Source organism: Cloeon dipterum, chromosome 4 (genome assembly GCF_949628265.1).
Source record: "Cloeon dipterum chromosome 4, ieCloDipt1.1, whole genome shotgun sequence".
Classification (NCBI taxonomy): domain Eukaryota; kingdom Metazoa; phylum Arthropoda; class Insecta; order Ephemeroptera; family Baetidae; genus Cloeon; species Cloeon dipterum.
This window is the reverse complement of record NC_088789.1, coordinates 14,762,171-14,774,136: the sequence shown is the minus strand read 5'-3', so window position 1 is coordinate 14,774,136 and position 11,966 is coordinate 14,762,171. Positions and strand designations below refer to the sequence as shown.

The 11,966-nt window shown below is 41.7% G+C and overlaps 1 protein-coding gene across 1 annotated transcript; it reads right to left on the bottom strand.

The window, feature by feature from the left end:
* Positions 1 to 3,301: 3,301 nt before the first annotated feature.
* On the bottom strand, positions 3,302 to 11,075 carry LOC135942043 (ras-related and estrogen-regulated growth inhibitor-like protein). Its single transcript, XM_065487927.1, has 5 exons — positions 10,759 to 11,075; positions 10,082 to 10,138; positions 6,193 to 6,269; positions 4,943 to 5,146; positions 3,302 to 3,929 (listed from the first exon to the last, which is right to left on the bottom strand). Exons 1-5 carry the CDS (start codon positions 10,838 to 10,840, stop codon positions 3,549 to 3,551), a joined length of 801 nt encoding a protein of 266 aa, XP_065343999.1. The 5' UTR covers positions 10,841 to 11,075; the 3' UTR covers positions 3,302 to 3,548.
* Between the last annotated feature and the right edge of the window lie 891 nt (positions 11,076 to 11,966).

Below are 11,966 nucleotides of genomic sequence, written 5' to 3'. Positions count from 1 at the left end.
CAAACATTTATTACCAAGGTTCAATAATCTGGAAATTATGCTAGACCTACTTTGACCTACTTTGACGGTCTATTTGATTTGCTCACATAAATACAGCCACTATATGCAACCCTACAAAATCTCACATTCCAACTTCCGCACTAATCTAATTTAAGACGGCACTTCTTGTAACATACAAATACAAACAAGTGCCAAAAGCTGGAAGTCAAAACAACTAGTTGCTGAATATGCGACGGCCTGAAATCAATCGATCTGTTTTGTTTGCACTCGAGTCTATAGTTCAAGACCACAAACTGCTTGTTTGTTTCTCAGTGTTATGCTCCTCATGCATAACACTTTTTGCGTTGTATTTTTACAGAGAAACCCGCAGAACCAGCTGTGAAAGTTAAGTCCTTACAGTATTATTTCTCCGACGTTATAGCAGATGTAAAATTGGATTTATCAAGCACTGCTTTGCTTGATTTTATTAAGGAAGAATTGATGCCAATTATATGCGTCGCGCCAGTTGGGTCACGAAGTCAGCCGTCGTGACTTTGGTTAAAAGCTGCTCCAGGAACGCCAGCCATGCACACCAGCCGCATATCGATAATTAGAAAAAAATCGAAAGGTACTGGAGAAAAAATTGTCTCCGGTCATTTGATCCGTTAAGCAGTGCTATCAAATTTCATGCTTTTAAATTTTCTCAGCTGCCGGCCTCAAATTAGACTTTAACCTTTGCTACCGCATCAAAATTGCGCGGCTGACAATGAGAACTCTACAATTATCAGGTTAAGCACAGCAGTTGCAATAGTAATAAAACTTCAATAGCCTGGAAACTAAATTCTGTAAACTATTAAAAGGAAGAAAACCTTAAGGGGTTTATAATTTAAAGATTTTATTTCATAATGGTTACTCCCCCTTAAAAATAAGGAATGGGGGACTAGAACGAGTTAATTTACTGCAGAGAAAATATAGTATATCACACGCTTTTGTACTGTATACGACGTTTTAGTTGTTTCGGTCCCGCAGGCCTCATAAGCAAGTGCTTTACCTTCAAAACAAAATATATGCCACACATTCCTGCATATTCCTTACTTTCCTGCATAGGTAAGTAGTCATTGTAAAATCTATGTCTATATATTACGTAATTTATGAGATTGGTGGGTTTCTTTTTCTTACCACTTTAATATGGTCCTTAAAATGGTGAAGTAGTTTAGGGTACACTGCATTATTTAATCCATAATATTTAACTAAAAAGATCTAACGAGGTAAAACACTTTTTCAACGATGAATTTCTAAAATAAAGTTATTTGGATAGCTCTTCAAGTCGGACAAAGAAATCAGCATATATGATAAAATCCCTTTTTTATTGTTTATACGGGTTTAATGCTCGCTCTCCTTTGATAAATTCATCCGCAGCGAACATTTAGCCCGTATTTGAATTAATGAGATGAAGTAAAAGTGATTTTCACTAGCGCGGCTGACACGTTCTTGATAAATATGAAACTTTTCATGCGGCACAAGTGCGATAAACTAGCCGCTTTTTCACATCCTGGCTGATTTTTAAAACATTTCCTCCACGCGAATTCTAACTACTGCCCCTATTATTCAGCAGATTAATAATCGCGCCCGCGCACTTCTGGGAATATCTCTCTTCGAGCGGCACACCGCCGCATAAATAATTGCGCACAAACAATGCTGCAATAAAATCCGCTAGCCGGACAGAACGAGCAGCTAGAGTGCATCTCGCTGCACAAAAAGAAACGAAATACACCGGGCGATTCCTTACAATATACTTGTAATATACACCTCGAGCAGTCTAATTAGTCTTGTGAGTGATGACCCCGACGAATGGCACATGCTGCGAGGAGGAGAATCCTGATTCGCGATTCCAAGTTTCATTTCTCGCTATCTGATTACACATCTCCTACTCCGGGAATTGTAATTGTAATGAGGAGAGACGCGAACAACAATGTGCAGCGGCTATAGTCGAGTGGCTTGGCAGTTATTACTGTGTGACCCGTTAGGTAAATAATAAAGCGAGCCAAATTAATGCCTAATTATCGTCGTCGTCGCTTCATTTATCCTCCTCAAGTCCTGCACACCGCACGGGAGTTTCGCACAATTGCCAACTGTGCTCTTGCGCTCTTGTTTCGATTTTAATCACTCTTTAATTATATTGGTCTATCGGCAGTGTCGTTAACCCAACGTAAAATCGTGATTATCGGTTCAACATTTGATGCTCTTTTTATGTAGTAGTTGCTTCTGGCATAAAAAACACAGACTTGGTCCCATTTTCGCAATATGTAATCTCAACCGCATTACAAACAGATAAAATATATAACCAGTATTTTTCTGAGCAAGATTAAAAGTTTGAATTGCATTCTTAAAATAAAGTTCTTATTATGGGTGCCTATGCCATGACCTGCCACCTGTACACTGTTGAAATACGCCTTATTAGTTTGAGATAATTTGTTCAAATTTTCTGAGCATCTTTACAAATACATAAGCCGTTCCTGGTTCAAATCACGACAGGTCATCCAATTTGGTTTAGACCTATAAAAATTCTACCAAAGCGGACTGTTCCTATCAGACACCATTTAGAGACAAAGTTAAAAATGTCAAATTCATATATAAAATATCTGAGAATAATATACACTCTGACTGTAATAAAAAATGTTTTAGTTCATTCATGGTAAAATTTTTAAACTGTCCAAAGGTTCAAAATCTTAGATCAAATCCTTAAATTTAAGACTTAAGAACTGCAGACTAAAGCTTTTAATAAGGGGTTTTTCGTGCTTGAGCTCGGTATTATTTTTTATCTGTCCTGGCCCGTGCTGTAGCAAAATAAAATGATCAAAGGGATTTCCCAAACAAAAAAGCATTCAATCTTTAGAATTAATTGTGAGCAGAAGTCTCATTGTGCGGACAGGCATAATTGAACATGTGTTTGTTTCATGATCAACAGAGGAAAGGGGTGCTCACCTGTGCCCGCACACGTTCGCCATCAGTGTTTGCAACGTGAGCGGTGACGGCTTAGTTTATTTTACACTCTCGTGCCGTTCGCGCCTAATTCTTGCGGCGCAAAACGTGTGCTGTTTTCGTAACGTGTGTGTGCTATTTTATTTTGAAACAAGAGGAAACACCCGCTAGTGTGAGTCACTTTTCCAGAGAGCAATCCACATGGAACAAAAGGCTCATATCGATTGGAGTTTACATAACCCAGAAAAAAGTTAAGAAATTTCAATGCGTTCTTGAGAGCGACGAAGTAGGTGCTATATTTGAACGCCGGGGGAAAGCTTGCATTTGAAACACCCTCATCTGTGATGAAATGATTCTCAAATTTATTTAAACAAATAATAAGAAGTGTACACAGCAGAGAGCCAAATTCTCAAGAGAACAAGTAACGAGATGCGCGCGAAGTAAAAACAAACTAGATCCGACTCAGTCTTACAGATTTCACCACCGTACGTGTGGAACTGCCCGCAGTCAAAAACGCTGCTGCTCACTGACTCGGACGTCACGTACGTCACGGGAGTCATTATTGTTCATTCATTGTCTCCTATTTTTTACAGAGACACCCTACCGAGCCTCCGTTGAACCAGTTTGTTTCTGTGCAAATCGGACGGCTGACACACCACCATGGTGCCGTTGCTGGTCGCCGCGCCGCCGGTGGAATTGCTGCTGCTGTTGTTGCTGGTCGCCTTTGCCAGCAGCGAGGACAGAATTTTGGTCACAGAAAACTTGCGGATGGTGAAACCACTTTTGTTCTCGGTGCTGCCGAAGTACGGCTCTTTTTTCAAAGAGCCTGACGGCGAGGTGGGAGTTCTGCAACGCACCAAGATGGTCTCAAAAACTTTAATCACTTCGTCGCAGTCCTCGGCTACGGAGAGCTCAGCAAAGTAGCAATTGTGCTCGGCCGCTGACTCGCACCCCTCGCTTTTTGCCACCTAAAATCATAAAAATAGACGGTTCTTTTAGCATTTTCGCTGGGTAAAATATTATAATAAAATTTCGAAGGTCGGTAAAAATTGTCAGCTACCTCGGTCATAACTAACTATTGCTTTTGAAAAGTAAAATGTTTAGCTACAATTTTTAGGCTCAACAATTTCTGGCCGTAATTCTCATTTACTGTCTGAGAAAAAAAGTATCAAAAGTTTTGGCCTAGGAACAAAATGAACGAGTTAGGTTTAATAATTATTAAGTTTCTATGTCAAACCTCAGACAATTTTTTATACATGCTGCATCCCTATCCACAAAAATACGGTGTTGCAGCTGCAGGGAAATTTGAATCACCGAGAAAACAATCATTTCCGATCACAATAAAAAAAGAGAGCACGTGTCGAAATCTTGTGCAATCCCGTCACTCACCCTCCCTACGACACAAATCCCCTTTGCAAAAATTCAAAAGCCCGAAAATCCTATCCTATAAAGTACAATTATTTTAGAATCATATGGTTGATCTGAGGAATTCTTTTATTTAAAAAATTATATTAGAAATTTTTCACGAAAAAAGAGTTTAGCCGCCTCGACTCTTTTGAAAACGCGGTAAAAAATTAATTTTCTCAAACTCGTTTTGCATCACTTTTTCTTTCAATTTGTCAACAGCGGTTGTCGCGAAGAATGCGCGCCGAGCAAGTCTTTCGCGCCAGCTATTTGTAATCTGGTTCAGCTGGGGACTAATGAGACAACTCGGCAGTAAGTTACAGCCGCATGAATTTTAAGAGTGACAGTAATTTTAGAGGAACGTCACTTTCATGCTGCACTAATTTGTATCTAAATTACTCGCGGGAACAGGTGCCAGAAAGAGGCGAAGGAGAAATGTTCCGGAATTTTAGACGAGTGCTGCACGTGAAACAGATATTAATCGTTAGTGACACGAGCTTTGCGGGGGCGGCTAATCTCTAAGGCAATTCAAAAGCGTTTGACACAATTTTTGAGCGAATGAGAACGAGTTACTCACCACTCTGAAGTGTTCCAAGTCAGCTTTGTTGCCGATGAGCGCGAAGACAGGCCTCTCCTCATCTTTGCTGCGTGACTTCCGCTCCAAACTCAGTCGTTCCAGCAGGCGCCGGGCCGTTTCGAAACTGGCTCTGTCGTTGACTGCATACACAAGGATGCACACGTCGGCCCACTGCACCAGATCAGCGGGAAATTCGCAATCCCTCTGCGGGTCAGACGAGAGAAAAGGCGGCGTGTCAAAACAAGAAGGAATAAGGCATTGACGAATGGCCCCGCAACCCGGTTTGTCAACCCGGTTTCTCGACGCGAAACAAAAACCGCAAATGGGGCACGGTCGAATCTAATGCTATTTTCAGGGACTTAATTGAATTTTGGTGCGCGCCAAAACCAACCCTGACACCGAAAGCAGCGCCTTATATTTTTTGATTGATTGGCGGCCGCCGACGAAGGAAAGGAGGCGCGCGCCAAGAAGAGGCAGGTGAGGCCGGCTCTTCGAAAGACACTTTATACCCGTGTCTCGCTTAATTGGTCCGAGCGACGCGAATTCTGCAGCGTTGCTCGTTAGAACAATTACTCAAGCATGAGGGCGACTGATCAAGAACGGAATTGCGACCGTTTGCTGTGAGATTTGGGTCAATGAGTTACACTCTGTCTCGGTCAATTGATATTCGCTAATGGGCCCCAATTAATATTCACGCTCGTTACGGAGGTCTTAATTTTACGTCTCTTAATTGATCTAGCGATATCTTTTCAGAAGCACGCAACTGGCACGGCACGGTCGTCAAGCAGGTTGCATTGTGCGGACAGCAATCTGCTCGACATTGAACCAGTCTTCCAGTTTTATTTCGAGAGAACGCTGTGTCCTCTGCGTTAAATGTAATGAAAATTAAAATCTAGGTCGACACATAAAACTTGACAGCCTCCAATCGCGATCTAAGACAACTTTGTCAGTTGAAAGGAAGCGACCACGGTCAGCACGCGAGTATATAAGGAGACGTTTTCGCGGACTGTCTGTTTATTTTGGACAGGGCCGAATATTATGTATTAGAAGAAAAAAACGGGGGCAAAAACCTCTCGAAATAGCGAGTGCGTAAAAATAGGAGTTTCATCTCCGCACGCAAGATGGAATATCCACGCTACGCACAAAACAAGCTCCGCTCTCGCAGTCGGACTTTCAGGTTAGAATAATAAAATTCAACGTTTTACACTCTCTCGCGCGCGCTTGGACGAAAATACACATGAAATTCTCACCGTTTCTCCGGACACATCGACGATTTCCACGTCCAGCTGGCTATTTTGAACGTTCACCGTCTGTCTGTAGAGCAGGTCTGCAACGAAAAGACATACAAAACACTCAATAATGTGCAATGAGGTCCGTCGTAAAACGAAAAGAGACCGCTGATTGAGTTAAGCCGAGTCCAGGCGGGGTGACTGCACTCGAAGTCAGTAAAGAGGCTGTATTTTTATACTCTAAGCTGCTTATGATTTTTATCGAGCAGCAAATTTCATGCAGCAGATGCCGGTGCATCTAGCTTTGCTCAACGCCGAGAGGAAATAAATATTGCTGTCCTCGGGCGGCGAGTGCCAACTTTTGCGCGTTTTATTTGCTCGACAGAGACGGCTGAAAAAGCGCGTGTTTGAAATCGTGGGCGCAATCGGAAAATAAACACCGTCCGGCCGCGCACAAAGCGAGCTGGTTACCTTGAGTGCACACAAATTCGGCGACAGTTTATTTATTTATTCGCAGCCGGAATTCGTAGAATGCCATTCATTCACTGGGCGGGCGCTGCGCCCCAATCTGGAAGCGTTTGGTGGAGGAAGAATCACGGCCGGGACGCTGCCGGGGGTTATTTCGGAGGTTTATTGCTTTTTCGCACGGCCAACGCGCACACGATGATTTTACATTGAGCGAAAATAGGTACACGCGTTCACCTCCACCGTGATTTTGAATTAAGAGCCTTCTTAGCTGAAAATAGACTCAGATCAATGAGTTTTGGAGTGAAAGTTCGGCTAAAATTGGAAAGCATCAATATTGATGCGTAAAAAGTCATAACTTTAAATCATCACAAACTGATGACAAGCTAAATTGTTGCGCTGCTTTCAAACAAACAATTAATCATTTCAGAAATTAGGCCTCATAAGCTTGTTAAAATATGCGAGCGTGTGTGTTATTTTTTCAAATTCAACAAGTAAGCGAGACGAGAGTTCCCATCGTTTGACGAGAAGATAAATCACTGGTTTAGCCCGGGCCATTCATTTTCCGAATTTATTCGAACCAGAGCTGATTGTAACTAAAAAATATAAAAGTCCTGGGACTAAATATACACGTTGTTTATGATTAAGGGGCCAAAATTGCGCAGTTGAGAAGCAGAAATAGTCGCAATGGGGAAAGAACAGGCGGAAGCACGACTGACGAACACAATGATTTGTTTCTCCAGAGGCGAGCCCCCGTCGAAAATGAGTGCGATGAGCGAATTTCGCGTGGTAGAATCGGAGGAGACGCGCGCGACTTGTTTACGGCCACGCTGGCGGCAGCCCGGATTGTGTGCTGGCACCAGCAGTCGCGTCGAAAACACTCGGACCCTATGCTCAAGAGCCGCGCGTCTTTGAAATCGGTCCGAGTGGCGCCTCAACGAGTTGTTCTGTGGCGTCCGCCGTCGAAGCGGATGCGAGATTTATGGCAAACAGGACACAAGTGGCCGGATGAGCTGTCCAAGGCGCCAATGTTGGCTGGTCAGCCTGGAGCACCAAATTAGGGCACGCTCTACAACCGCTTTTGCTAACACTTATTCTTTGCAAATTGTGTTTCATCTATCAAAATGGTCTGGTTCAACACTCTTTTCTCTTGTCTTTCTCGTCTACTCAATAAAATTCCACGAGCTGACTAGAAAAGATTATCTCCTTAAATTAATTCCAATTAGCATGTTTGTACCGCTGGCGCAAAATTGGCCCTCTTTTTTAACGCTCCGCTGGCAAGCAGTACGATCATTAAGAAGTTTGTATGTAAATTTATACTAATTTTTATTATGAATATAAAATAAGCTTTAAGACCTAAACGTTTTTGAGATGTGAATTTGGGTTAACATTAATTTGAAAACTAACAATAAAGAATATAAAACCAAAACAGGGAATTGCTGGAGGCAAGCCAATATAGGCTAGACATTAAGTAGTTTGCTGCGAAAATTTCCTTTAAGCATATTATTTGGCAGCCGTTAAATTTTGATTAATAGGATGAATAGCTAAAAAAATTAAATTAACAAATAAGAGTATGCAAAACGGAAATGTTTGATATCGATTTTTAACTGCCATTTTTTACCTAATGTTGTTATATTCAATAAAAACAACTGTTCGTGAAATAGAGCTTCAGGTAGAAGCCGAACTAGTAGATCGTAATAAAGACGTTAGCTTCGAAGAAAATGTCAATTCAACATTAGTAAAACAGCTTCGAAAGTTTTAAAAAGAATAATTATCGGAAAATATCTAAGATGTCGACACTCGACAGCTCAAAATTGATCATATAACATATATATTATTGACTCGAGGGGTTTTCCAGACTCCACAGCTGGGGTTTTTTGGTTTACTGATTATAGGAAAAATGAGCTTAGCTTATTTTAATCCAAGCACCACACACAAGCAATAATTATTAAAAATAATCTCATTCTGCTCTGTGCAAATTTCTGTTTAAGTTATTTGAAAAAAATATAATCAGTTTTAAAATCAGGCCAAGCGTTTTCACGAGGGCGTGAAAAGCAGGACAAGCTGGCACTCATTTGAAATGGACACACTGCAGGATGAATGAACTTTCCCTGCCGCTTGAAGCGCCCGGACGTGAAACGTACGGTGCCAGCTCTGGCCGCGGTCCATTTAGTCAGATAACATTTCATACGGAGAGATTTTTCTTTCGTCGCCGTGGCTTTCAGCCCGCGGTTGAGCTGGAGCGTTTGGCGCGATAATGAGCTCCCGCCGCGATGAATGATACGAAATTTGGCGCGTGCAAAATTGGGATTAGGGACGGAATTAAACCACACGCCTGGCCGGCGAGGGTCGTGCGTTTAATAGCTAATATGCGAATTTTATAAGCGGATGTGAACGTGGAAGAGGCCACCCTTGAAAAAAATTGGTGTAATGTTTAAAAAGCGTTTGCGGCGCCCTTCGCCATCTCATTTCAGTTGAAAAATCGAGGGTCGCCACCCACATGCTAAACAAAATCGCAATTACCGGGATTGTTTACGCTCCTGTGACGCGGGGTTGAAAACAAGCGTCCAGTCTAACGAATCGCCTGACAAGTGTGTTGGCTGGCAAAAAATTGCTGTTTTCGCGTTTCTGGAAGGTCAAGCGCAGTGCCAGACGGGAAAAATCTGCGCAGCCCTCTAATTTTTTCGCGAGGCTTCTAATTAATGTAGAAACATCGAATCTACATCTGCCGCTCGGCGCCAGCTCTGGCAAGGCTGTCGCCTGAATGGGTGTAAGTGTCGTCTAGGAATGGAGCCAAGAGTAAACAGCAAGAATTTTCTGCTGGCTCGCTCGACGCCGCCGCCGGACCAGCATTTGTCGCCGATCAAATTTTACTGCTCGAAAGTTATTCTCGAAAGATTTGCTCACCGCTACTTTATGTATTCCCGAGCACACACAGCACTTATTTATTGGCCAATGCGGGGGTGCAGGAGATCATTTCTCGAAATGGACCACGCGAGGAATCTACGGAATGCAAACGGCGCATTTGTTTGTTGGTCTCTCCGGGAAAATCGAAGAATCCTCGGAAAACAGGGAAATAAATATTTCTGCATGAAATTATTTTGAGCTGACCGCTGGTTCGATGAACCTCCACACTTTAATAATTTTAAGCGCCTCTAAAATCTTGACTTTATGGATGCTTTTAAAATAAAAGACTTTTGACATTCCCTATGGGACATCTTCTCTTTCTCTGAATAAAAGTCGGCAATTTCTCTCTCACACGTCTCGTTGCTAAATTTCCGTGTGCGTGTGCCTAGCGCGGTGTCAAGCGAATTTCAACTCGCTGGCAATGTCAAGAGTAGAATAGACGTAGGAAAACAACATGTGAAGGGTTGCAGAATCCGAACAAGTGAATGAGCGGCTAGAGCGATTTTTAAATAGATATTGGCGCGTCAAGGTGACTCACCTGAGTTGGAATGGTACTCGCCGATGAAGCGCCGCGTCAAATAGCGCACAGTCAGCGCTGAAAGCAAAGCAAGGGCGGCATGGTTAGCATAACATAACATACATCAGCGATTAATTAATAAACTCTTAGGAAATATCTTTATTTTATAATTTTCAGCGATGATGATTTTGTCACATTTTTTAAAAATTGAAAAAATGAAAGAAATACAGAACAGAGCTGAGCAAAATTTCATAGTTTTTAGGTTTATTTTCGTTTATTTGGTTAAATAATCTTCATTTAGCGGGCTTCCATGATGGCATGATTAACTGGTCAATTTTTAGATAGGGTTTTTAAGTTTTTAAGGTTACATTAATTAGTTTCGAAAATTCTCGATTTGGTGTCTATGACAACAAAGGATTGTTTGATCAATAATCAATCTATAATACTTCTAAAAATGCAAACACAAAACAAAATTCTTCCCGCTTCCATATTTTACAACTATTCCAAAATTATATAAAATAAGTAAATTATATTTTGAAAAATATGTTTACGGGTTATTTTGCAAATTTCTCTCATAAAACGTATGAAATAGATAGACGTCTTAATAAATATCTCGAAAATTAGTATTTCAACAAACTGAAAAAGTACTTCACTCGATTATTTGTTACAATTTAATGAATAAATAAAAATTGCCTTACCCGACTTTCCCACGTTTGAATGGCCTAGGACGGCTATCCTGAAGTTCCTTTGTTTAGTGCCTCCTTTACTCTCGCTCTTCATCTTGACGAGAGCGTCAAATGCCACGACTTCCACCTAGAACCGTTTGTGTTATCTGCCTCCTCAAACCGCCGGTGGTTCGCTTTGAAATGCGAATTATCCGCGGACGCTCCTCTTTTAACGCGTTCTGGCTGACGCGCGAGTCTGCGCGCTCATTGACTACTGCGAGCAAAACAGCGGATAAGAGAGACAGCATTCCTGGCGTGCATTCGGCGCCGCTTGGAGTCCACAGCTGTTACATCACCGTCGCGACCAAATTCCAACCCCATTCGACAGAATCTGTGTCGTTTGACGCCTGCTGAATCACAAGCATGCAACCCGCGTGGCCGTGCTGCCCCGCGGGTTGCATATCCAGAGATAATTGTTACAGATTCGAGCCCACGGAAAACACCTAGCTAGGCTGCTCTTTCTGTTGCATTTGGCCGCACTCCAAACTCATTACCAAGAGCACATATTTTCAATTTGAGAATTTCATTACGGACACGTTTATGCCTCGGGAATCTCATTTCTCCCGCGGCTGAAGGTCGAGCTGCCGGGCCGGTGCACACGCGACGAGCGAGGGTTTGAATTAATCTAAGTGGCTTTGTTGGTTTAGCTGGAAACTCGAGACCGTCGGGGTCGTTGGGAAATTAAGAAGTGAAGCATGCGATGAATTTTAGGTCTTCCGTGCCAGAGTGGCCTATTCGATCCAAGCTGCAGTTTAGAGTGTTAAAGAGAGAAATTAAATTATTTGCCTTTATATAATAATAGTAAAACTGTTTCTTGTCCTGCTTCCATGCACTTTAAGTGCCGAACGGGACATGTAGCTGATTGTGAGAACGTGAAAATTGCCATATCAAGCAATCCAATATACATAAGAGTAAAATTAAATCTTATCGATCAAGTGACCTTTTCTCAAGTTGATATTTTTAATTTAATTTTTTAGGTTAGATTATTATGTACACTATTAGCCATTTTAGCAGTACGAAAAGCACTGACAAATTCTTTAAAAAAATCTTTTTAGAAAATATTATAGGGCTCTCTCTGCCCCTAATCTATAATCTTTGAAGTGATATTTGGATAAAAAAAACTGAATGTTTTATGCTTCACATAATTATGCAATTTGGAATGACATAATGAATATTAAATA